This window comes from Phalacrocorax aristotelis, unplaced genomic scaffold (assembly GCF_949628215.1).
Source record: "Phalacrocorax aristotelis unplaced genomic scaffold, bGulAri2.1 scaffold_325, whole genome shotgun sequence".
Classification (NCBI taxonomy): domain Eukaryota; kingdom Metazoa; phylum Chordata; class Aves; order Suliformes; family Phalacrocoracidae; genus Phalacrocorax; species Phalacrocorax aristotelis.
The window spans coordinates 8,379-31,781 of record NW_027441226.1 but is presented as its reverse complement, the minus strand read 5'-3'; the positions used below and the strand labels follow the sequence as shown (position 1 = coordinate 31,781).

General features: G+C 67.7%; 1 protein-coding gene across 1 annotated transcript; it reads right to left on the bottom strand.

The window, feature by feature from the left end:
- Nucleotides 1-78: 78 nt before the first annotated feature.
- Nucleotides 79-23,403, bottom strand: UBA1 (ubiquitin like modifier activating enzyme 1). Its single transcript, XM_075080313.1, is given in 28 exon segments — nucleotides 79-351; nucleotides 592-692; nucleotides 947-986; nucleotides 988-1,046; nucleotides 1,920-2,111; nucleotides 4,692-4,784; nucleotides 4,865-4,953; nucleotides 5,887-5,962; nucleotides 5,964-6,077; nucleotides 6,820-6,894; nucleotides 7,810-8,005; nucleotides 8,245-8,309; nucleotides 8,917-9,113; nucleotides 10,257-10,422; nucleotides 11,005-11,160; nucleotides 12,311-12,391; nucleotides 12,922-13,032; nucleotides 13,142-13,297; nucleotides 13,851-13,997; nucleotides 15,109-15,206; nucleotides 16,123-16,255; nucleotides 16,354-16,444; nucleotides 16,970-17,076; nucleotides 18,084-18,218; nucleotides 19,584-19,752; nucleotides 20,517-20,575; nucleotides 21,721-21,831; nucleotides 23,305-23,403. Coding segments are annotated over 27 exon segments (3,153 nt in total). The 5' UTR covers nucleotides 23,305-23,403; the 3' UTR covers nucleotides 79-215.

The window sequence follows — 23,403 nt, the reverse complement described above, 5'->3', positions numbered from 1 at the left end:
TATTGGGCGGGGCCCCCCTCGCCCCGCCCCCCTCGCCCCGCCCCCCCAACTCGGGGGTGGGGCCAAGACACAACAACAACTAAAGGAGCGGGGGGGGGGGCACAGGGTGGGGCTCGGTTGGGGGGACGTGGCCAGAGGGGTAAAGGGCGTGGCCAGGCGGGCAGGGGCGTGGCCGGGCGTGGCCCCCCGCCCCCGCCCAGCCCGGGTGGGCGGGGCTAACGGATGGTGTAGCGCACGTAGGGCACCTCGATGTCGGCGTCGGTGTCGTCGTTGCAGCAGAGCTCGAAGACGAGGGCCTTGACGTGGCGGCCGACCTTCTTCTTGGAGACGCGCGCCACGATCTCCGTCATGCTGGGGGGGGGCGGGGGAGGGGCCGCGTCACCCGCGGGCGCCGCCCGCCGCCCCTCCCCCGCCACGGGGCGGCCTCAAAACACGGCGACCGCCGCCCCACGGCGCCAAGGGGAGGGGGGGGGAAGGGGGGGGGGGTGTCTCCCTCCGTCTGCCCCACCCACAGGGCGTCTCCCCCCGCCCACGGGGACCCACCCCGCCCCCACCCACGGGTGTTCCCCCTCCCCCCACCCCAGGACCCACGGCTGGTCGTGGCGCTCGCGCAGCTTGGCGGCCGGCATGAAGAAGGAGTAGAGCATGGAGACGCCCTGCGACAGCATCGTGATCTCCAGCCGGTGCTCCTTCTGCGGGGAAACCCGGTGTGGGGCGGGGCGCGGGGCACCCAAGGGTGCCCCACGGCGACCCACGGCTCCGGGGGTGGGGGGCAACATCTCCCCACCTTCCCCCCATGTTAAGTTAAGGGCCTTTTGGTGAACATGTGGATGCTGGGGGGGGGCCCAGGTGCCCCTCCCAGCGCCCTGAGACCCCATGGCTGCCCCACTCCCCCCTTCCAGTGCCTCCCAGTGCCCCCCAGCGCCCTCCCAGCGCCCCCCAGTACCTTGAAGTAGGCGAGGAACTGGCGCAGGGTCATCTCCTGCCGTCGGGCTGCAGCCCTGCACCTCGAACCGGTCCCACAGCGTCCACTCCACCTCGTAGTACTGTGGGGGGACAGACCCACGGTGAGGGGGGACAGACCCACGGCGAGGGGGGGAGACACATGGCCGGGGGTAAGACCCACGGTGAGGGAGGGGACAGACCCACGGCTGGGGGCAGACCAACAGCGAGGGGGGGACAGACACATGGCCGGGGGTCAGACCCACAGCTGGGGGTCAGACCCACGGGTGAGGGGGAACAGACCCACAGCTGGGGGTCAGACCCACAGCGAGGGGGGGGAGACAGACCCACGGCCAGGGGTGGGACAGACACATGGCCGGGGGTCAGACCCATGGTGAGGGGGGGAAGACCCATGGCCAGGGGCGGGACAGACACACAGCGAGGGGGGTCGGACCCACGGGTGAGGGGGAACAGACCCACAGCTGGGGGTCAGACCTACGGCGAGGGGGGGACAGACCCACGGCGAGGGGGGGGCAGACCCACGGCGAGGGGGGGCAATCCCATGGTGAGGGGGAACAGACCCACGGCGAGGGGGGGCAGACCCACGGCGAGGGGGGGCAGACCCATGGTGAGGGGGAACAGACCCACGGCGAGGGGGGGCAGACCCACGGCGAGGGGGGGCAGACCCATGGTGAGGGGGAACAGACCCACGGCGAGGGGGGGCAGACCCACAGCGAGGGGGGGGAGACAGACCCACGGCCAGAGGTGGGACAGACACATGGCCGGGGGTCAGACCCATGGTGAGGGGGGGCAGACCCATGGCCAGGGGCGGGACAGACCCACGGCGAGGGGGGGCAGACCCATGGCCAGGGGCGGGGCAGCCACACAGTGAGGGGGGTCAGACGCAGAGCCGCGGGGCAGCACCCACCCCCCACCCCCCGCGGAGAGGAGGGGCGTGGCGGGGCGGGGCCCCCCACCTTGTTGCGGGGGCAGGCGAGGGGCTCGGAGAAGCCGACGAAGGGCAGGGCGAGGTTGAGGAAGGCGTTCTTGTAGGAGGCGAGGCGGCGGTGGCCCAGCGCCAGCTTGTAGAGCTCCAGGCAGGCCAGCCCCGCCACCGCCCCCGTCGTCGTGGCGATGGCCGGGATGATCTTCCCCGCGATCAGCTTGCTCTGCCCCGGCCCCGCCCCGAGGGAGACGCGCCTTAGGGCGGGGCCCGGGGGGCGGGGCCTGGGGGGGCGGGGCCGCGATACCCCCCCCCCCCCCCCCACAGAGCCCGCCCCCGGAGGGAGGCGCTTGGCCGCGCCCACGGCACCTGCGGCCCCCGCCAGTGCCCAGAGGTCCCCATAGGTCCCTATAGGTGTCTATAGGTGCCCATAGGTCCCTATATGTGGCCGTAGGTACCCATAGGTCCCTATACATCGCTATAGGTGCCCATTGGTCCCTATATGTGCCCATAGGTACCCATAGGTCCCTATACATCCCTATAGGTGCCCATAGGTCCCTATATGTGGCCGTAGGTGCCCATAGGTCCCTATAGGTGTCTATAGGTGCCCATACGTCCCTATATGTGGCCGTAGGTGCCCGTAGGTCCCTATACATCCCTATAGGTGCCCATAGGTCCCTATATGTGGCCGTAGGTGCCCATAGGTCCCTATACATCCTTATACACCCCTATAGGTGCCTGTAGGTCCCTATAGGGGTCTATCAGTGTTTGTAGGTGCCCGTAGGTCCCTATCGGTCTCTATAGGTGTCTATACGTGCCCATAGGTCCCTATACGTCCCTATATGTCCCTATAGATGTCTATAGGTGCCCATAGGTCCCTGTAAGTCCCCATACATCCCTATAGGTGTCCATAGGTGCCCACAGGTCCCTATACATCCCTATAGGTGTCTATAGCTACCCATAGGTCCCTATATGTCCCTATAGCTGTCCATAGGTACCCATAGGTCCCTATACATGCCCATAGGTGCCTATATGGGACTATACGGGCCCGTATGTCCCTATACGTTCCCTACAGGAGCCCGTATGCACCTATACGTCCCTCTCGATGCCTGTATGTGCCCATACGTACGCATACGCCCCTATGGGTGCCTGTACAGGCCCGTACGTCCCTCTACGGGCCTATACGTGCCCATATGTGCCCGTACACGCCTAGAGGTGCCCGTATATACGTCCACGCATCCCTAGAGGTGCCCATACGTGCCTGGATGTGCCTATACATCCCTGTCCCCGCCCGTATGTGCCTACGGGTGCCTGTACGTCCCTACGCGCCCCTATACGGGCCTATCACTCTGTACGTCCCCGCTATGGCCGTATATGTACCTATAGGTGCCTGTGTGTCCCCATACATGCCCGTGCGTCCCTACAGGTGCCCGTGCGTGTCGTGATAGGCCCGTACGCGTCGCTGTGTCCTTATACGTTCCTGTGTGCGTCTGTGTGTCCCTATAGGTCTCTATACGTGCCTACAGCCGTGTACGTGCCGGTGCGTCGTCGTACCTCGCACGTCCCTATACGTCCCCCTGCGTTCCTGTACGTGCCCGCACGTGCCTGGAACCCTACGCGCCCCTATACGTCCCTACAGCCCCGTAGGCCCCCATATGTTCCTATAACCCTCTCTACCTGTACAGCCCTATACGTCCCCCACAGCCCCCTGCGGGCCCTACGCCGCCCGTATACGCGCTATAGACCCCGTGCGTACGCCGCACACCCCGTATAGACCCTATATACCCACGCAGCTTATACGCACTACCGAACTCACCGACTCTATGCGTGCCCTACAGGCCCTATAGGCACCCCACAGACCCTGCGCGTGCTCTATAGGCCCTCCGTGCACCCCCTATGTACTCTATAGACCCCGCACGCGCCCTATAGACTCTCTCCGCAGCCTATAGGCACTACACGGTCGCTGTTTGTGCCCTGTATTTACTCTCACGCTCTGCACGCTCCCTACGGACCCTATAGAGATTCCATACGCTCCCTGTGCTCCCCGCAGACCCGATACAGACCCCGCGTGCAACGCAAACCCTGCCGACCCTATAGGCACCCTATAGCCCCTACGTGCACCCCACGGATCCTGTACGCAGCCTCCAGGCTTTGTACGCACCCTATGGACCCTATACACACCCTATGGGCTCTATACGCACGCTATGGATCCCATACGTACCTTACGGACTCTATATGCACCCTATAGACACACCTCATGTGGACTCTATGGACTATATGCACCCTACAGGCCCCATACGTACCCCATGGGCCCTATAGCACCTGTAGGACCCCCAGCAGCCATAGCTCCCCCCCACCCAGCACCCCTAACACCCCATAGCACCCACAGGACACCCCCCCCCGCACCCATAGCACCCCCCATAGCACCCATAGGACCCCATAAGAACCCCCAAAACACCCCATAGGAACCCCCAGGACCCTCCCCCAGCCCCCATAGGACCCCCCATAGCACCCATAACACCCCATAAGAACCCCCAAAACACCCCATAGCAACCCCCAGGACCCCCCCAGCCCCCATGGGAGAACCCCCCCAGCACCCATAGGACACCCCCCACCCCCAAAGCCCCCCTAGGACCCCCCCAGCACCCATGGGTGCCCCCCCAGCCCCCATAGCACCCCCCATAGCACCCATAACAGCCCCCAAAACACCCCATAGGAACCCGCAGGACCCCCCCAGCCCCCACGGAACACCACCCAGCACCCATAGGACCCCCCTAGCACCCATGGGTGCCCCCCCAGCACCCACCTTGTGGCGGTCGGCCGGGGGGATGTCGTAGTTCTCCGCCCGCAGGTTGGAGGCGGCGACGATGAAATCCATGTGGAAGTTGGTGTCATCGTCCTGGGTGGGGGGCACCCGTGGGTGGGGGGCACCCGTGGGGGGTGGGGGGCACCCGTGGGTGCGGGGGAGGGGGCACCCACCTTTTCGAAGTCGATGGGGAACATGCGGAAGCCGGGCAGCTCCTCGGGGCTGGGCAGCGACGCCTTCAGCTCCTCCAGGCGCCCGTCGTCTGCGGGGAGGGGGGGGGGGCGCCCGTGAGACCCCCGCCCCGACCCCAGGGTGCCCCCCAAAGCCCCTCCAACCAGCCCCCCGGCACCCACGGGTGCTCCCCTGGCACTCATGGGTGCCCCTACCCCACGCCTGCCGTGATCCCGCAGACCATTTAAGCGCCCCCAGCACCCACAGGCACCCCCAAACCCCCTCCAACCAGCCCCCAAACCCCCCCCCAGCACCCACGGGTGCCCCTACCGCTCACCTGCTGTGATCCCCCAGACCATTTAAGCACCCCCAGCACCCAGGGGTGCCCCCCAACCCCCTCCAACGAGCCCCTTAAACCTCCCCCAGACCCCCCCGGTGCCCCCCAGCACCCATGGGTGCCTCCCACCACCCCCACATGCCCCCCAGCACCCACGGGTGCCCCTACCGCTCACCTGCTGTGATCCCCCAGACCATTTAAGCACCCCCAGCACCCAGGGGTGCCCCCCAACCCCCTCCAACGAGCCCCTTAAACCTCCCCCAGACCCCCCCGGTGCCCCCCAGCCCCCCCAGCACCCATGGGTGCCTCCCACCACCCCCACATGCCCCCCAGCACCCACGGGTGCCCCTACCGCTCACCTGCTGTGATCCCCCAGACCATTTAAGCACCCCCAGCACCCAGGGGTGCCCCCCAACCCCCTCCAACGAGCCCCTTAAACCTCCCTCAGACCCCCCCGGTGCCCCCCAGCACCCATGGGTGCCTCCCACCACCCCCACATGCCCCCCAGCACCCATGGGTGCCCCTACCGCTCGCCTGCCGTGATCCCCCAGACCATTTAAGCGCCCCTGGCACCCACAGGCTCCCCCCCCAACCCCCCCCCCAGCCCCTCCCCAGCCGCCCCACCCCCCCCGGGTGCCCCCCCAGCCCCCCCGGGTGCCCCCCCAGCACCCCCGGGTGCCCCCGCACCGAGGTGGGCGGCGGCGCTCTGCAGCTCCTGGTCAGAGACGTGGATGCGGACGCCGGCCTTGGGGGCGAAGGGGGGGGACGCGGACGTGGCGCAGCAGCTCGGCCACGGCCCCGCGGTCCCGCGAGCCCCCGATGCCGTAGCTCTGCGCGAAGAGGTTGGCGGCCGCCACCACGTAGTCCAGGTGCAGGGGCTGCGGGGGCACCCGTGGGTGTCGGGGGGGCGCCCGTGGGCGTCGGGGGGGCGCCCACGGGGGGGTGGAGGGGCGCCTGTGGGCGTTTGGGGGGCGCCCATGGGTGTTTCAGGGAAGCCTGGGGGCGTTTGGGGGGCGCACGCAGGTGTTGAGGGGCACCTGCGGGTGACAGGAGGGCTCAGGGGGGCACCCATGGGTGTCAGGGGGGCACCTGCGGGCGTTTGGGGGGTGCATGCAAGCATTGAGGGGCACCTGCGGGTGTCAGGAGGGCTCAGGGGGGCACCCACGGGGGTCGGGGGGCACTCACAGGGGTCGGGGAGGTACCCATGGGTGTTGGGGGGGCGCCCGTGGGTGCCAGGGGGGTGCCCGTGGGTGTCGAGGGGGCACCCATGGGGGGGCACCCGCGGGGGGGCAGGGGGGCCCCCGTGGGTGTTTCGGGGGGGCCCGGGGGCGTTTCGGGGGCTCATGCAGGCATTGAGGGGCGCTAGCGGGTGTCAGGAGGGCTCAGGGGGGCACCCACGGGGGTCGGGGGGGCGCCCATGGGTGTCAGGGGGGCTCAGGGAGGCACCCATGGGTGTCGGAGGGGCACCCGTGGGCCTTTGGGGGGTGCACGTGGGGCTTTGGGGGGCACGCACGGGTGTGGGGGCCTCAGGGGGGCACCCATGGGTGTTGGGGGGGTCTCAGGGGGGCACCCACGGGTGTTGGGGGGGTCTCAGGGGGGCACCCACGGGGGTCAACTCACGTTGTCGGGGTCGAAGGCGAGCGGGTGGGGGCAGCGCTTGGGCCCCGACCAGAACAGGGTCCCCGAGTTGGTTTTCTGGGGGGGGGGTGGGGGGGTGGGTTAGTGGGGGGCGCTGGGGGGGGCTGGGGGGCAGGGAGGGGTTAATGGGGGGCACTGGGGGTAACGAGGGCCCGATCCCCGCCCACCCCCAGGGTCCCAATTCCGCCCCCCCCAGGGGCCCGATCCACCTCCATGAGCCTGCAGTGCCCGCCCCCCGGGGCCCGATCCCCTCCCGCCCCTGGGGGCCCGATCCCCCGCCCGCTCCCAGGGGCCCGATCCCCGCCCGCCCGCCCCCGGGGGCCCGATCCCCGCCCCCCCAGGGGCCCGATCCGCGCCCGCCCCCGGGGGCCCGATCCGCGCCCCTCCCAGGGCCCGATCCCCGCCCGCCCCCGGCGGCCCGATCCCCTCCCGCCCCCGGGGGCCCGATCCCCACCCGCCCCCAGGGGCCCGATCCCCGCCCGCCCGCCCCACCCAGGGGCCCGATCCCCGCCCGCCCCCAGGGGCCCGATCCCCGCCCACCCGCCCCACCCAGGGGCCCGATCCCCGCCCGCCCGCCCCACCCAGGGGCCCGATCCCCTCCCGCCCCCCCCAGGGGCCCGATCCCCGCCTGCCCCCAGGGGCCCGATCCCCGCCCACCCGCCCCACCCAGGGGCCCGATCCCCTCCCGCCCCCCCCAGGGGCCCGATCCCCGCCCGCCCCCAGGGGCCCGATCCCCGCCCGCCCGCCCCACCCAGGGGCCCGATCCCCTCCCGCCCCCCCCAGGGGCCCGATCCCCGCCTGCCCCCAGGGGCCCGATCCCCGCCCGCCCCCCCAGGGGCCCGATCCCCGCCCGCCCCCAGGGGCCCGATCCCCGCCCGCCCGCCCCACCCAGGGGCCCGATCCCCTCCCGCCCCCCCCAGGGGCCTGATCCCCGCCCCCCCGGGGCCCGATCCTGCCCCCCCGCACACGCACCTGCCCCGGGGGGAAGTTGTGCAGCAGCTGGCGGATGTTGTTGCTGTACTGCCGGTGCCAGTGGCGGCAGGCCCAGGCGACGCAGTCGGGCCAGCCCCGGGGCCGCTCGCTCACCAGGCTGCGCTGCACCGCCTCCAGCACCTCCAGCGGCTGCGTGCCCGCCAGGCGCAGGGTGCGCTCCACGAATTTGGGGTCCCTGGGGGGGGGGAGGGGGGTGAAAAGTGGGGGGGAGGGGAGGGGGAAGGCAGGGGAGGGGCGCGGGTGCAACGGCGGGGGCGCAAAGGGCGGGGAGGCACAACGTAACTGGGTGCTGGGGGGGTTGAAGGGGTGCGGGGGGGTTAAAGGGGGTGCGGAGGGGTTTAAAGGGCGGGTGGGTGCTCAGGCCGGGGGTTGCGGGGTGCCCCCCTCCCCCCGGGCCCCGCCCCCGACACCCACGTCAGGTACTGGTTGACGTTCTCCGCCGGCTGCTTGAAGAGACCCTCGAACTCGTCGCGCGCCCACTGCGGAGGAGGGGCTGTCAGCAGGGGGGAGCCGGGCCTCCCCGACACCCCCACAGGGGAGCTGGGTGTCCCGGAGACCCCCACAGGGGACCCAGGCATCCGGGGCCCCCCATAGAAGGGAGCCAGGGGTACAGAGACACCCTATAGAAGGAACCCAGGCATCTGGGGCACCCTACAGAGAGGACCCAGGCGTCCAGGGCAACCTATAGAAGCGACCCGGGTGTCCAGAGCACCCTATAGAAGGGACCCAGGGGTCCAGGGCACCCCATAGAAGGGACCCAGAGGCCCGGGGCACCCTATAGAAGGGACCCAGCGGTCCGGGGCACCCTATAGAAGGGACCCAGGTGTCCAGGGCGCCCTACAGAGGGCACGCAGGTGCCCGGAGCACCCTATAGAGGGGACCCAGGAGTCCGGAGCACCCTATAGCAACCACCCAGGCATCCGGGTCACCCAATAGACAGGACACAGGCATCCAGAGCACCCTATAGAGAGCACCCAGGCATCCAGGGCACCCTGTAGAGAGCACCCAGGTGTCCGGGGCGCCCTATAGAGAGGACGCAGGCGCCCGGGGCGCCCTACAGAAGGCGTCGGGGCGCTATAGGGGTACCTGGAGCGTGTGCTCGATGGCGTTGGGGAAGTTCTTGAGGGTGCAGATGGGGATGGCCTTCTCGGGCGGGTCCTGGCTGGAGCTGTACGACTCGCTCAGGAAGGGGATCACCACCTGCACGTTGCCCTTCGTCCCCAGCGTCCCCGACTCCAGCAGCGGCTTCCGGTAGTACACGCAGCGCCGGTCCATATAGAGCCCTATAGCGGAACCGGCTCGGTGCCTATGGGGTGCCTTCGGGCCCTACGGGGCCACTGCGGGGCGCCCTAGGGCCCTAGAGCAGGCCTGGGGGCCCCTGTGTCACCCCTGAAGGCCCCTAGAGCACCCCTGAAGGCCCCTATACGCATCTAAAAATCCCTATAACACACCTCAACGCCCCTATATGCGCCTTAAAATGCCTATAGCGGACCTCAAAGGCCTTATAGCGCACCCGAAGGCCCCTATAGCACCCTTAAAGGCCCTTATAGCACACCTAGATGCCCCTATACGCACTTGCAAGTCCTTATAGCATACCTCAACAACCCTACAGCACATCCGAAAGCCCCTATAGCACACCTGCAGGCCCCTATATCACACCTAGATGCCCCTATATGCGCTTGGAAATCCCTACAGCGTACCTCAACGCCTCTGTAGCGCACCTGAAAGCCTCTAGCACACCTAGAGAGCCCTATATACACCTCAAAATTGGTATAGCATAGCTCAAAGTTCTTACAGTACGATTGAAACCACCTATAACACGCTTAAAGAACCCTATAGCACACCTGGAGACCCCTGTACACACCTGAAGGTCCCCATAGCACACCTGGAGACCCCTGTACACACCTGGAGGCCCCTGTACACACCTGGAGGCCCCTATAGCATCCCCACGTGTACCCCCAGCATTTCTGGGAGTACTTAGAGCCCCCTTACGTGAGCTCTGCAAGCACCTATAGCCTGCCTGAGGTGCCTATAGCACCCCACACCCCCGCAGCACCGAGGAGACCCCCTACAGCACCCCAAGAACATCTCAAACGACCATCTAGTCCCCCTATAGCCACCCACTGCCCCCGCAGCACCCCAGTGATGCCCTATAGCACCCCAAGAACCCCCACAGCACCCTGAAGACCCCCTAGAGGACCCCAAAACCCTCCATAACACCCCAAAAAAAACCTAAAGCACCACAAAAGCACCCAAAAGACACCCCAGAGCACCCCAAGATCACCCACCACCACCCTGAAGACCCTCTAGAGCCCCCAAAACCCCCCAGAGAAGCCAAACGATGCCCTATAGCACCCCCAAGCCCTTCCGTAGCACCCCGAGCCCCGCCCCCACCCCAGCACCCAGAGGACCCCGCGGGTGCTCACGGGCGTCGACGTTGTCCAGGGCGTTGGCGACGCCATCCAGGGCCTCGAAGAAATCGTCGTCGTAGACGCGCTCGGTGTCGGGGCCGACGCGGTCGGGGCGGCTGCTCACCCGCAGCGCCGGGTTCATCTCCCGCACGGCCGCCGCCGCCCGCTCCGACTTCAGTTTCTGTGGGGCGGAGTCGTGCCCCTTAAGCCCCGCCCCCTTCCGGACACGCCCCCTTAAGCCCCACCCCTTCGCGCCTCTCCCACTCCCACAAAACCTCAAGGCAACTTGAGCGCTGACGTTGGCCAACGCAACGGCGGCATCTTGATGGCAGTTCCCGACGCCGTAAGCTCCGCCCCACAGGACCCTGCCCCCCACCAAGAGCTCATCCCCCACCCCACCGGCTCCTCCCCCTTTAGGACCCACCCATTTAAGCCCCTCCCACTTACCGCTCCACCTCAAGACAACTCGACCACTGCGTTGGCCAACCCAACGCTGACCAACCCCACGGCAGCTTCCACCCTACCGACTCCACCCATTGAAGCCCCACCCCTTGAGGTGCCACCCAGTCATCCCAAACGCCACAGGCTCCTCCCCCTTTAGCCACACCCGTTTAGGCGCCTCCCACTCACGACACATCAAGAACCGACGACGGTCGACTCAACGTCGACCCTCCTGACGGCGGTTCTCGCCCTGTCGCCCCTCCCCCCTACACCCCCCGCCCCTCTAGGCTCCTCCCCCCGCCCCTCCGGCCCCGCCCCTCACCGTGACGTCCCAGGGCCGGAAGAGGAACTGGCGGTTGAGGTTGGACTTCTCGATGGTGTCCATGTCGGTGACGGTGACGCAGCCCTCGGGGCCGCAGCCCAGCCCCACCATGGCGAAGTTCTTCAGCAGCTCGCAGCCGATGGCGCCCGCCCCCACCTGCGCGGGGGGACGCGTGGGGGCGCGTGGGGGCGCGTGGGGGGCGCGTGGCCCGAGGTGGCCCCGGGGGGTTGGGGACACGGGGCCGGGAAAGGGGTGGGATGAGATGACACTTGGGGACGCTTGGAGGACCCGCGGGGACACTTAAGGGACACTCAGGGACCCTCAGGGACCCTTGGGGGACACCCGGGGGACCCTCAGGGACACGTGGGGACACCTGAGGACATGTGGGGACACTCGGGGGACCCTCAGGGATACGTGGGGACACTCAGGGACACCCGGGGACACCCAGGGGACACTCGGGGGACCCTCAGGGACACGTGGGGACACCTGAGGACATGTGGGGACACTCGGGGGACCCGCAGGGATACGTGGGGACACTCAGGGACACCCGGGGACACCCAGGGGACACTCGGGGGACCCTCAGGGACACGTGGGGACACCTGAGGACATGTGGGGACACTCGGGGGACCCGCAGGGATACGTGGGGACACTCAGGGACACCCGGGGACACCCAGGGGACACTCGGGGGACCCTCAGGGACACGTGGGGACACCTGAGGACATGTGGGGACACTCGGGGGACCCTCAGGGATACGTGGGGACACTCAGGGACACCCGGGGACACCCAGGGGACACTCGGGGGACCCTCAGGGACACCTGCGGACATGCGAGGACGCGGCCTGAGGTGGCCCCGGGGGGTTGGGGACACGTGTGTGGGAAAGGGGTGGGATAAGATGACACTTGGGGACACCTGGGGGACATTCAGGGACCCTCAGAGGACCCACAGACACACCTGGGGACACCCAGAAGACCCACAAAACACTTGGGGACACTTGAGGGACCCCTGGGGACCCTCAGAGACATGTGGGGACCCTCGAGGGACACCCGAGGGACCCTCAGGGACATGTAGGGACACCTGGGGGACACGTGGGGACCCTCGGGGACATGTGGGGACACTTGGAGGACACCTGGGGACCCTTGGGTGACTCTCAGGGACATGTGGGGACACTTGGAGGACACCCAGGAACCCTTGGGGACACTCAGGGGACCCTCGGGGACACCTGGGGACACTCAGGGGACCCTCGGGGGACCCTTGGGGACACTCGGGTGACCCTCAAGGACATGTGGGAACCCTTGGGGACACCCACCACGAAGTACTTGAGGGCGCCCAGCCTGGCCTGGAGCTCGGCCCCGAACACCGCGATCTGCCCGTCGTAGCGGCTGTTGCGCTGGGGGCGGGGGCGGGGGGGCGTGTCACCCTGTGGCCCCGCCCCCAGCCCCGCCCTGGCCCCGCCTGTCCCCAGCAGTGGCAAGGGCACGCCCAGCCACGGCTGCCCCGCCCACGGAGGCACCCAACCCATGGCGGTGGCAAGGACATGCCCACCCAGGGGTGCCCCCGAGGACACGCCCACCCATGGGTGGCATCAAGGACACGCCCACCCACGGGTGCCCCCGAGGACACGCCCACCCACAGGTTCCACCATACAAGGACACACCCACCCACGGGTGGCATCAAGGGCACGCCCACCCACGGGTGGCATCAAGGACACGCCCACCCACGGGTGGCATCAAGGACACGCCCACCCATGGGTGGCATCAAGGACACGCCCACCCACGGCCGCCCCCACCCAAGAAGGCGCCCAACCCACCGGCGCCATCGCGACCCCGCCCGACCCGTAGACCTCCTCGGCCACCGCGCCCCACCCCGAGGCGGTCCCGCCCCCCCCACCCATGGGTGCCCCGCCCCGCGGGCGCTCACCGGGCGGCACTGCTCCTCGGTGAGCACCGCCTCCTTGTTGTCCTCGGGGAGACACTCCAGGGCGTCGAAGTACAGCCATTGGGTGACGGGCGTGAACTTCCCGGACACCGCCTGCGCCACGCCCCGGCGTCAGCGGGCCACGCCCCCGGGCGGGGCTCCAGGCGGGGCTCCGGGTTTCCAGGGGTGGGAAACCCCCCCCCCCCCCCGCCGCGACCGTTACCTTCATGACTTCCTGAGCGGCCAAACCGCCAATGAAAGCGTTCATTGGGGCCAGGTCCCCCGTCGCCTGATAGGCCAGTTCCTTCAGCAGCTCCTCGTCAAGCTCCGCCCCCGGCGCCACCTCACGCGCCAGGGTCACGACCTCGGCGGCGTCGCCCTGCGAGGGGAGGCAGGGGTGGGGACACCGCGAGGACACGCCCCCCGGTGGGCGGGGCGACCCCCAGGGACCAATGGCGGCCATCTTGGGCGAGGGCGGGGTCACCATGGGACCAATGGCGGCCATCTTGGGCGAGGGCAGGGGTCGTCATGGGACCAATGGCGGCCATCTTGGGCAAGGGCAGGGGGTCATCATGGGACCAATGGCGGCCATCTTGGGCGAGGGCGGGGTCACCATGGGACCAATGGCGGCCATCTTGGGCGAGGGCAGGGGTTGTCATGGGACCAATGGCGGCCATCTTGGGCGAGGGCAGGGGGTCATCATGGGACCAATGGCGGCCATCTTGGGCGAGGGCGGGGGTCATCATGGGACCAATGGCGGCCATCTTGGGCGAGGGCAGGGGGTCATCATGGGACCAATGGCGGCCATCTTGGGCGAGGGCTGGCAGCCATCGTGTCCCCAAATGGCGGCCATCTTGGCACAGGACCTGGTGGCCTCCACGTCCCCAACGTCCCCAACACCCCGACGTCCCCAGGGCCGCGGGTGTCCCCACCTGGTGACGCGGCCGAGGTGGGCGGCCATGCTGGCGTATGAAGCGGTGCAGGGCCTGCCAGCCCCAGTGCATGATGGGAGGTCTCTCGGCCTTGCCGAAGTCGGTGATCATCATCTCCGGCTCCACCAGCGCCTCCCGCAGCCGCTTCTGGGGACGGCAGCGGGGGCGGGTGAGCAACCAGTGCCTCCCAGTATTCCCCCAGTACCCCCCCATCCCCTCCCAGTGCCCGCAAGGACCTCCCACCACCTCCCAATCCCCAACGGTTCCTTCCCAAACCCCTCTCAGCCTCCCCCAGTGACCCCCAACCCCCTCTCAGACCTCCCAGTCCCCTCCCAGTCCCCCCCAGTAGTCCCCAGTGCCCTGCCAGCGTCTCTCTTTACGCCCAAGTCACCCCCAATCCTTCCCAACCCCTTCGTTTCTTCCCAGTCACTCCCAGTTCCCTACAATCCCCATACCAGTCCCTCTCATCCCCCATAATGCCCTCCCAGCACTTCCCAGTGCTCCCCAGTCCCATCGCAGCATCTCTCCAGCCCCTCCCAGTACTCCCTGGTCCCCCCAGTCCCCTTCCAGTTGCCCCAAGCTGTGCCCAGTATCCTCCAGTGGCCCCTAGTCTCTTTTCTAGTTCCCCAAAACCCCTTCCCAGCACTTCCCAGTCTGCCCCCAGTCCATCCCAGTGCTCCCTCATCCCCTCCCACACCCTCCCAGTCCCTTCCAATACACCCTCAGTCCCTTCCAGTCACCTCCAACCTTCCCCCAGTCCCTCCAGTGCTCCCCAGTCCCCTCCCAGTGTCTCCCCGTGCCTCCCAGTCCCCTCCCAGTGCTCCCCTGTGCCCTCCGAGCACCTCCTAATCTGCCTCCAACTGCCCCCAGTGCCCCCCAGTCCATCCCAGTGCCTCCCAGTCCCCTCCAATCCAACCCAGTGCCTCCCAGTCCCCTCCCAGTGCCCCCCAGTCCTCCCCTGTGCCCTCCCAGCACCTCCTAATCTGCCTCCAACTGCGCCCAGTGGCCCCCAATCCATCCCAGTGCTCCCTAGTCCCCTCCCAGTGCCTCCCAGTCCCTTCCCAGTCCCCTCCCAGTGCCCCCCAGTCCCCTCCCAGTGCCTCCCAGCCCCTTCCCAGTCCCCTCCCAGCCCCTTCCCAGTACCTTCCCAGTCCCCTCCCAGTCTCCTCCCACTGCCTCCCAGTCCCCTCCCAGTCCCATCCCAGTGCCTCTCAGTCCCACCCCAGTCCCTTCCCAGTCCCCTCCCAGTGCCACTCACGAAGCGGATGTGCTTGGGCATCTTGACCTGGGTGACGATCCCCCCCCTCACGTAGTCCCCGTAGCTGCTGGTGTCCCCGATGCTGAAGGTGTACGGCCCTGGGGAGAGGGGCTGTCACCAGGCGACCCGGGCGCCCGGGGCACCCTATAGCGGGGACCCGGGGGCATGGGGACACCCTACAGGAGGGACCCAGGTGTCTGGGACACGCTATAGCGGGGACCCAGGGGTCCAGGACAGCCCATAGAAGGGACCCGGCGGTATGGGGACACTCTATAGAAGGGACCCAGGGGCTCAGGGCACCCTATAGAGGGGACCCAGGGATCCGGGGACACCCCCAGAAAAGAACCCATGAATCTGGGCCACCCCATAGAAGGGACACGGGCACCCAGGGCACCCCACAGAAGGGACCCAGGCCTCCGGGAGACCCTATAGAGAGGACTCAGGCCTCCGGGAGCCCCTGCGGAGGGGACCCAGGCCTCCGGGAGCCCCTGCGGAGGGGACCCAGGCCCCCGGGAGCCCCTATAGAGGGACCCAGGCCCCCGCGAGCCCCTATAGAGGGACCCAGGCCTCCGGGAGCCCCTATAGAGGGGACCCAGGCCTCCGGGAGCCCCGAGCAGAGGGGACCCAGGCCCCCGGGAGCCCCTGCAGAGGGGACCCAGGCCTCCGGGAGCCCCTGCAGAGGGGACCCAGGCCCCCGCGAGCCCCTATAGAGGGACCCAGGCCCCCGCGAGCCCCTATAGAGGGACCCAGGCCTCCGGGAGCCCCGAGCAGAGGGGACCCAGGCCCCCGGGAGCCCCGAGCAGAGGGGACCCAGGCCCCCGGGAGCCCCTGCAGAGGGGACCCAGGCCTCCGGGAGCCCCTGCAGAGGGGACCCAGGCCTCCGGGAGACCCTGCAGAGGGGACCCAGGCCTCCGGGAGCCCCTGCAGAGGGGACCCAGGCCTCCGGGAGACCCTGCAGAGGGGACCCAGGCCTCCGGGAACCCCTGCAGAGGGGCGGCGGGCGCGCGGGCTCACCGAGGACGCGGATCTCGACGGGGCCGCAGCTGTTCAGCTCCTCCATCCCCTCCACCTCAGTGAAGGTGACGAAATCGCCCGTCTCGAAGCCGTGACGAGCCTCATCCAGGCACGTCACCTCCCCCGGGCACCCCTGGGTGGGGGGGGGGACACACACAGAGACACGGGGTGCTGAGGGGACCCACGCGTGCGGGAGGAGCCCCCCGGCCCCACCCCAGGGGACCCCGGTACCTTGGTCACCATGGAAACCATGGCGCTGAGAGGCTGTTCCCCGTTGGTGTCCGTCACCACCATGTCGTCCCCGAAATCGCAGAAAAGCTGCCTAAAATGGGGGGGGGGGAGGGGGAGCGGGGTCAGCCGGGGGACCTGGACGGCCAGGAGACCCTATAGAGGGGACCCAGGTGTCCGGGAGACCCTATAGAAGGGACCCAGGTGTCCGGGAGACCCCATAGAAGGGACCCAGGGGTCCGGGAGACCCCATAGAAGGGACCCAGGGGTCCGGGAGACCCCATAGAAGGGACCCAGGGGTCCGGGAGACCCCATAGAAGGGACCCAGGGGTCCGGGAGACCCTATAGAAGGGACCCAGGGGTCCGGGACACCCTATAGAGGGGACCCAGGTGTCTGGGAGACCCTATAAAGGGGACCCAGGGGTCCGGGAGCCCCTATAAAGGGGACCCAGGCGTCCGGGGCGCCCTATAGAAGAGATCCAGGGATTCGGGGCACCCTATAGAAGGGACCCAGGGGTCCGGGGCACCCTATAGAAGGGACCCAGGGGTCCGGGGCACCCTATAGAAGGGACCCAGGGGCCTGGGGCACCCTATAGAGGGACGCGGGCGCCCAGCTCACCCGAAGAGCCCGCGGGTGTCGGCCACCACCAGCTTGATCCCATGACTGTGGCAGAAATCCCCAACCCAGAGCTGTTCCTCCAGCGAGGAGTTGGTCAGCACCACCACCTGCGGAGAGGGCGTCCGTCCGTCCGTCCGTCCGTCCCCCAGGGCAGGCGACAGGCGGACGGACAAGGGGACAGAGAGAGGCCGCGGCGGGGGGGAATAAACTCCCCCGGGGAGGGTTACGGGGAGGATTTGAGGGGTACAGGCGGCCATGGGGAGACAAGGAGCCACGCAGAGGTACAGGCAGACACACAATCCGGCAGACAGACGGACAGATGGACGGCCAATGGCGTGTGGAGACCCTCAGACGCAGAAAAGAGGGGGTACAGGGGGTCTTGGGGGGGTACAGGGGGTCCTGGAGGCGTACAGGGAGTCCTGGAGGGGGGTACAAGCAACCACAGAGACACAGGAAGCCACGCAGAGGTACAGTCGGACGCACAACCGGACAGACAGATAGACAGGTGAAGGCACGCGGACACTGTCAGACTGACAAAACGGGTGGTACAGGGGGTCTAGGACAGGTACAGGTGGGTCGTGAGTGGGTACAGGCAGCCGCGCAAACACAAGCAGCCGCGGAGAGTTACAGTCGGACACACAACCGGACAGACGAACGCGTTAACGGCGCGGGGAAACCCTCAGACCAAGAAATTACGGGGCACAGGCGGTCCTGGGTGGGTACAGGCAGCCACGGACGCACAAGGAGCCGCAAAGAGGTACAGCCGGACATACAACCGGCCGCACAGACGGTGGGACACGCACCCAAACAGGCCCGGGAGCGGTTGTGCGGAGGCCGCCGCTGCCCCCGGGGACACGGCTGTCCCCAAGGTGGGGTACGGGCAGCCGCCGGGGGTACAGCCGTCCCCAAGGGGGTACAGCCGGCCACGTGACGGACAGCCGGCCACGCGCAGGACAGTCGGACGCACGAAGAGTTGACGCCAGGGTTGATTTGGGGGAAGAACGGGGGGGGCACAGGCGGGGGTAGGGGCAGACGGAGGGGGTACAGGCAGACGGAGGGGGTACAGGCGGCCGCGGGAGGGGCTGGGGGGGGTTACAGGCGGCCCCGAGTGTACCTGGAAGGGTGCGAGGAGGTCCTGGCTGAGGGGTTGGCGGGTGCTGGTGACGGCCACGTAGGCGTTGAGCTCGGCCAGGCGGGGCAGCGTCGCCTCCGCCCGGTTCTGCCCGACGTCTTCCTCCCGCAGGTAGAACTGGGGGGGGTTGGGGGGCACCAAAAATAGGGGGGCGGGGGTCGTGAGGGGGTCCCCAGACCCACAGAGACCCCCCATCGCGAATCTAGGGGGGCGTTTCAGGAACCCGAGTGGGTATTTAAGAGCTTGGGGGGTATTTATGCACCATGGAGGGCATTTAAGGGCTTCGGGGGGGGATTTAAGCACACGACGGGGTATGTAAAGGGGAAATTTAGGGGCTCGAGTGGGTATTTAGGCCCCCAGGGGGGTATTAAGGGGCTCAGGGGCGGTATTTAGGCCCCCAGGGGGGTATTAAGGGGCTCAGGGGGGGTATTTAGGGGCTCGGGGGTGGTATTTAGGTCCCAGGAGGGTATTTAGGCTGCCTGGGGAGTATTTAGGGGCTCGGGGGGGTATTTAGGCCCCCAGGGGGGTATTAAGGGGCTCAGGGCGGTATTTAGGCCCCCAGGGGGGTATTTAGGGGCTCAGGGGGGGTATTTAGGCCCCCAGGGGGGTATTTAGGGGCTCAGGGCAGTATTTAGGCCCCCAGGGGGGTATTTAGGGGCTCAGGGCAGTATTTAGGCCCCAGGGGGGTGTTTAGGGGCTCAGGGGGGATATTTAGGCCCCCAGGGGGGTATTTAGGGGCTCAGGGCAGTATTTAGGCCCCAGGGGGGTATTTAGGGGCTCAGGGGGGGTATTTAGGCCCCCATGGGGGTATTAAGGGGCTCAGGGCGGTATTTAGGCCCCCATGGGGGTATTTAGGGGCTGGGGGGGGTATTTACACCCCATGGGGGTATTTAGGGGCTATGGGGGGGTATTTACACCACATGGGGGTATTTAGGGGCTATGAGGGGCTATTTAGGCCCCCAGGGAGGTATTTAGGGGCTGGGATGTGGTATTTAGGCCCCAAGGGGGGTATTTATGCCCCTGGGGGGTATTTAGGGGCTCGGGGGTGGCATTAAGGCCCCCAGGGGGGTATTTAGGGGCTCGGGGGGACCCAAACTACCCCCCAAAGCAAACACAGGGCATTATTTACCCCCCAACAAATTCTTTGCCCCCCCCCCGCCCCCGGGGGTGCATTTATCTCCCCATGGCAACACAATCACCCCCCACAACCACCCCCAAGGGGTCTAATAACCCCCCAAACTAATTAATTACCCCCCAAAATTAATTAATAACTCCCCAAACTAATTTATTATGGCCTGGGTAGTATTTAACCCTACTTAAAACGATGCCAGGCCGGGGTAATTATGCTCAGGGGGTGGGGGGGACACCGCAGATATGAAAACCCCCCTCCAAAAATAGCCCCCAATGGGGGTTACCTGCCCCAGAATGGGGGGGTTAATCAACCCCGGGGGGGTAATTAAGCCCCGGGGTTAATTAGCTCACCTGGGAGGCGAGGTCGGGCCAGGCGGCGGGTTGGGGGTCGTGGAGGGTGACAGATTTGACCCCCCCCAGCACGAGGTTTTTGGCCACCTCCACCCCCAGCCCCCGCAGCCCCGAGACGAGGACGTTGGAGGTCTGCATGCGCTTCATCGCCTCGTGGCCCAGCACGTACCTGGGGGGGGGGAAAGAGGGGGTCACAGGGGTCCCCCGAATCCTTACGGGGTCCCCATAATCCTTACGGGGTCCCCCAGGGCCCCCCCAGGGCCGTGGAAATGGTTGAAGATACCAGGGAGGGACCCAGGTGTCCTGGGAGCCCCCCCAAATCCATAGCGACTCCCCAAAGTCCATGGGACCCCCCCAACACCCCCAGGAGGGACCCAGGTGTCCAGGGAGCCCCCCCAAAGTCCATGGGGACCCCCCCAACACCCCCAGGAGGCACCCAGGTGTCCAGGGAGCACCCCAAATCCATATCGACCCCCCAAACCCCCATGGGGACACCCCTAAACCCCCAGGAGGGACCCAGGTATTCTGGGAGCCCCCCCAAAGTCCATGGGGACCCCCCCAAAGTCCATGGGGACCCCCCAACACCCCCAGGAGGGTCACAGGTGTCCTGGGAGCCCCCCCAAATCCACAGCGGCCCCCCCAAATCCACAGCGACCCCCCCAAAGTCCACGGGGACCCCCCCCAACACCCCCAGGAGGGTCACAGGCATCCGGGACCCCCCCCAAGTCCATGAGGACCCCCCCAAACCCTCATGGGGACCCCCAACACCCCCAGGAGGGACCCAGGTGTCCAGGGAGCCCCCCCAAAATCCACAGGGATCCACCCAAGCACATATGAAGCCCCCCGATTCCATAGGAACACCCCAACAGCCCCCAGGGGGGCCCCCAAATCCACAGGGACCCCCCCACGCCCCCCGGGGGGACCCCGACTCACAGCTGGCGGGAGTAGAGCCCCTCATCGATCTCGGCCTCGCCCCCGTTCTTCGCCATGCCCTGACGGGTGACAAGGGGACAACAGCGTCACCGGGGGCGGGAACACCCGGCGGGGGGACACTGGGGGGCGGGGGGGGACACTGGGGGGCAGGGGGCGGCCGTGGGGCGGCGGGGAGGGCTCAGAGGTGGTGGGTGGGTGACATCGGGTGACAACGGGTGACACTGGGGGTGTGGGGAGGGCTACAATGGGACAGTTGGGTGACAGTCGGGTGACACCAGGTGACACTGGGGGGTGTGGGGCGGCTGTGGGGCAGCGGGGAGGGCTCAGAGGTGGTGGGTGGGTGACAGCCGGGTGACAACAGGTGACACTGGGGGTGTGGGGAGGGGTAAGAAGTGATGGACGGGTGACAGTCGGGTGACATCGGGTCACACCAGGTGACACTGGGGGGTGTGGGGCAGCCGGGAAGGCTGAGAAGTGGTGGGTGGGTGACAGTCGGGTGACAACAGGTCACCCCAGGTGACACTGGGGGTGTGGGGCGGCTGTGGGGCAGCGGGGAGGGCTGAGAGGTGGCAGATGGGTGACACAGGGTGTCGTGTCACCCTGAAGTGGGGACAAGGGCACCGAAGGGGTGATGGCCGGGTGACATCCAGTGATGGGGTGACACGAGTAGCACTCAGGGCTGGGGAGGGGAGTGGTGTCACCCTGGGGCGGGGCAAAAAGATCTGGGAGGTGACAAATGGGTGACAACAGGGCCGTCCAGGTGACGCTGGGAGCGGTAGGGACACCTGTAGGTGACAGCGGGTGACATTCCCATTGGTGAGGGTGGCTCTGAGCGGGGGGGGACAACGAGAACCGAGGGGGACACGTGTCACCCGCAGGACACCCAGGGACACTGAGGTGACAGCATGGTGACGCCGGGCGACGGTCACATGAGCAGGGGAGGCTCAGAGCGCAGAGAGGTGACAACAAGGCTAGACAACGTGACAAGACCCCCCACGAGGGGTGACAGGGGCACCCGGGTGGCAGCTGGGTGACGCCGGGTGACAACAAGGTGACGCCGGGTGACAGTCACACCAGCACGGGTGGCTCCGAGCACCAGCGAGGTGACACCAAGAGCAGAGGGGGTGACAGGGCCCCGCTGGGGGGTGACAGGGACGCCCGGGGGGGTGACGGGGACGCGCAGGTGACAGCAGGTGACACTCACGTTGGCGGGGGTGACGCTGGGGGGGACGGCGGGGGCGGGGGCACGGCTGGAGCCCGTCGGCGGCTCGGACCCGGAGACGCGGCGCTTCTTCGACAGCGGGGAGCTGGACATCTGCGGGGTCAAAGGTCAGAGGTCAGCTGGGGACAGCGGGTGACACTGGGGGGGACACGGGGTGGCCCCGGGTGATACAGAAGGTGGCACCGAGGGACACAGAGTGACACAGGGTGACACCCGGAGGGACACGGGGTGACAGGTGACACCCGGGGGGACACCAGGAGGGACACAGGGCGGCACTGGGGGCAGCGGGTGACACTGGGAGGGACATGGGGTGACAATGGGGGAAGCAGGTGACACCCAGAGGGACACAGGGTGACAATGAGGGCACCAAACGACACCAGGAGGGACACAGGGTGACAATGGGGGCACCAGGTGACACCAAGAAGGACACAGGGTGACAATGGGGATGGACATGGGGTGACAATGGGGACAGCGGGTGACACCGGGAGGGAAATGGGGTGACACTGGGGGGCACCGGGTGACACCTGGGGGGACATGGGGTGACACCAGGAGGGACACAGGGTGACACTGGGATGGACACGGGGTGACAATGGGGACAGCGGCTGACACCGGGAGAGAAATGGGGTGACACTGGGGGGCACCAGGTGACACCTGGGGGGACACAGGGTGACACTGGGGGCAACAGGTGACACCGGGAGGGACATGGGGTGACACTGGGGGATGGGAGGGTGACACCAAGGGACACCGGGACACCAGGACACCCCCCCCCCCAAAGGGTGTGGGAGGGGACGGGGCTCTCCCGGGGGTCCCATTAATGAGGGAGGTGACAATTAACGAGCACCTGGGGCGGGGGGGGAGAGGCATTATAGTGAACAGGAACCTGTTAATGAGAGGGGGGGTCCCTTAATGAGGGGGGTCCCGCTAATGGGGAGCGGGGTCCTGTTAATGGGAGGGGCCCTTAATACGGGGGGGGGTGTCTCTTAACGCGGAGGGGGGGTCCCGTTAATGAGAAGATGGGGCTGTTAATGAGAACAAGACCCATTAATGGGGGGGAGTCTCTTAATGAGAAGGGGGGTCCCGTTAATGGGGGGGGTGTCCGTTAATGAGAAGGGAGGGCCTGTTAATGGGCAGGAGGGTCCCGTTAATGGGGGAGTCCCCTTAATGAGGGGGGGGGTCCCGTTAATGGGGGGGGTCCCTTATGGGGGGGGTCCGTTAATGAGAAGGTGGGGCCTGTTAATGGGGGGGGGTGTCCGTTAATGAGAAGGGGGGGCCTGTTAATGGGCAGAGGGGGCCCGTTAATTGGGTGGTCCCCTTAATGAGGGGGGGGTCCCGTTAATGAGGAGGGGGTTCCTATTACCGGGGTGTCCCATTAAGGGGGAGGGGGTGCTTCCCATTACCGGGGGGGGGGGGGTGTTTCTCGTTACCGGGGTTCCCCAAGAGGCGCCCCCACCCCACAAGGCCTCCCCACAGCCCGGGGGGGGGGCGGGCTCCCCGCGCCGGGGGGGTCCCCGCCGCCCCCCTCCCCACCCCGGCCCCCTCCCGGTGCCCCCCCCGGCCCCCCCGCACCAATGATGCTGTCCAGGCCCCGCCGCCGGGTCCCGCCCGCTCCGCTCGGCTCCTCCGCGACAAGATGGCGGCGGCGGCGGCTGCCCCCCGCCGCCCCCT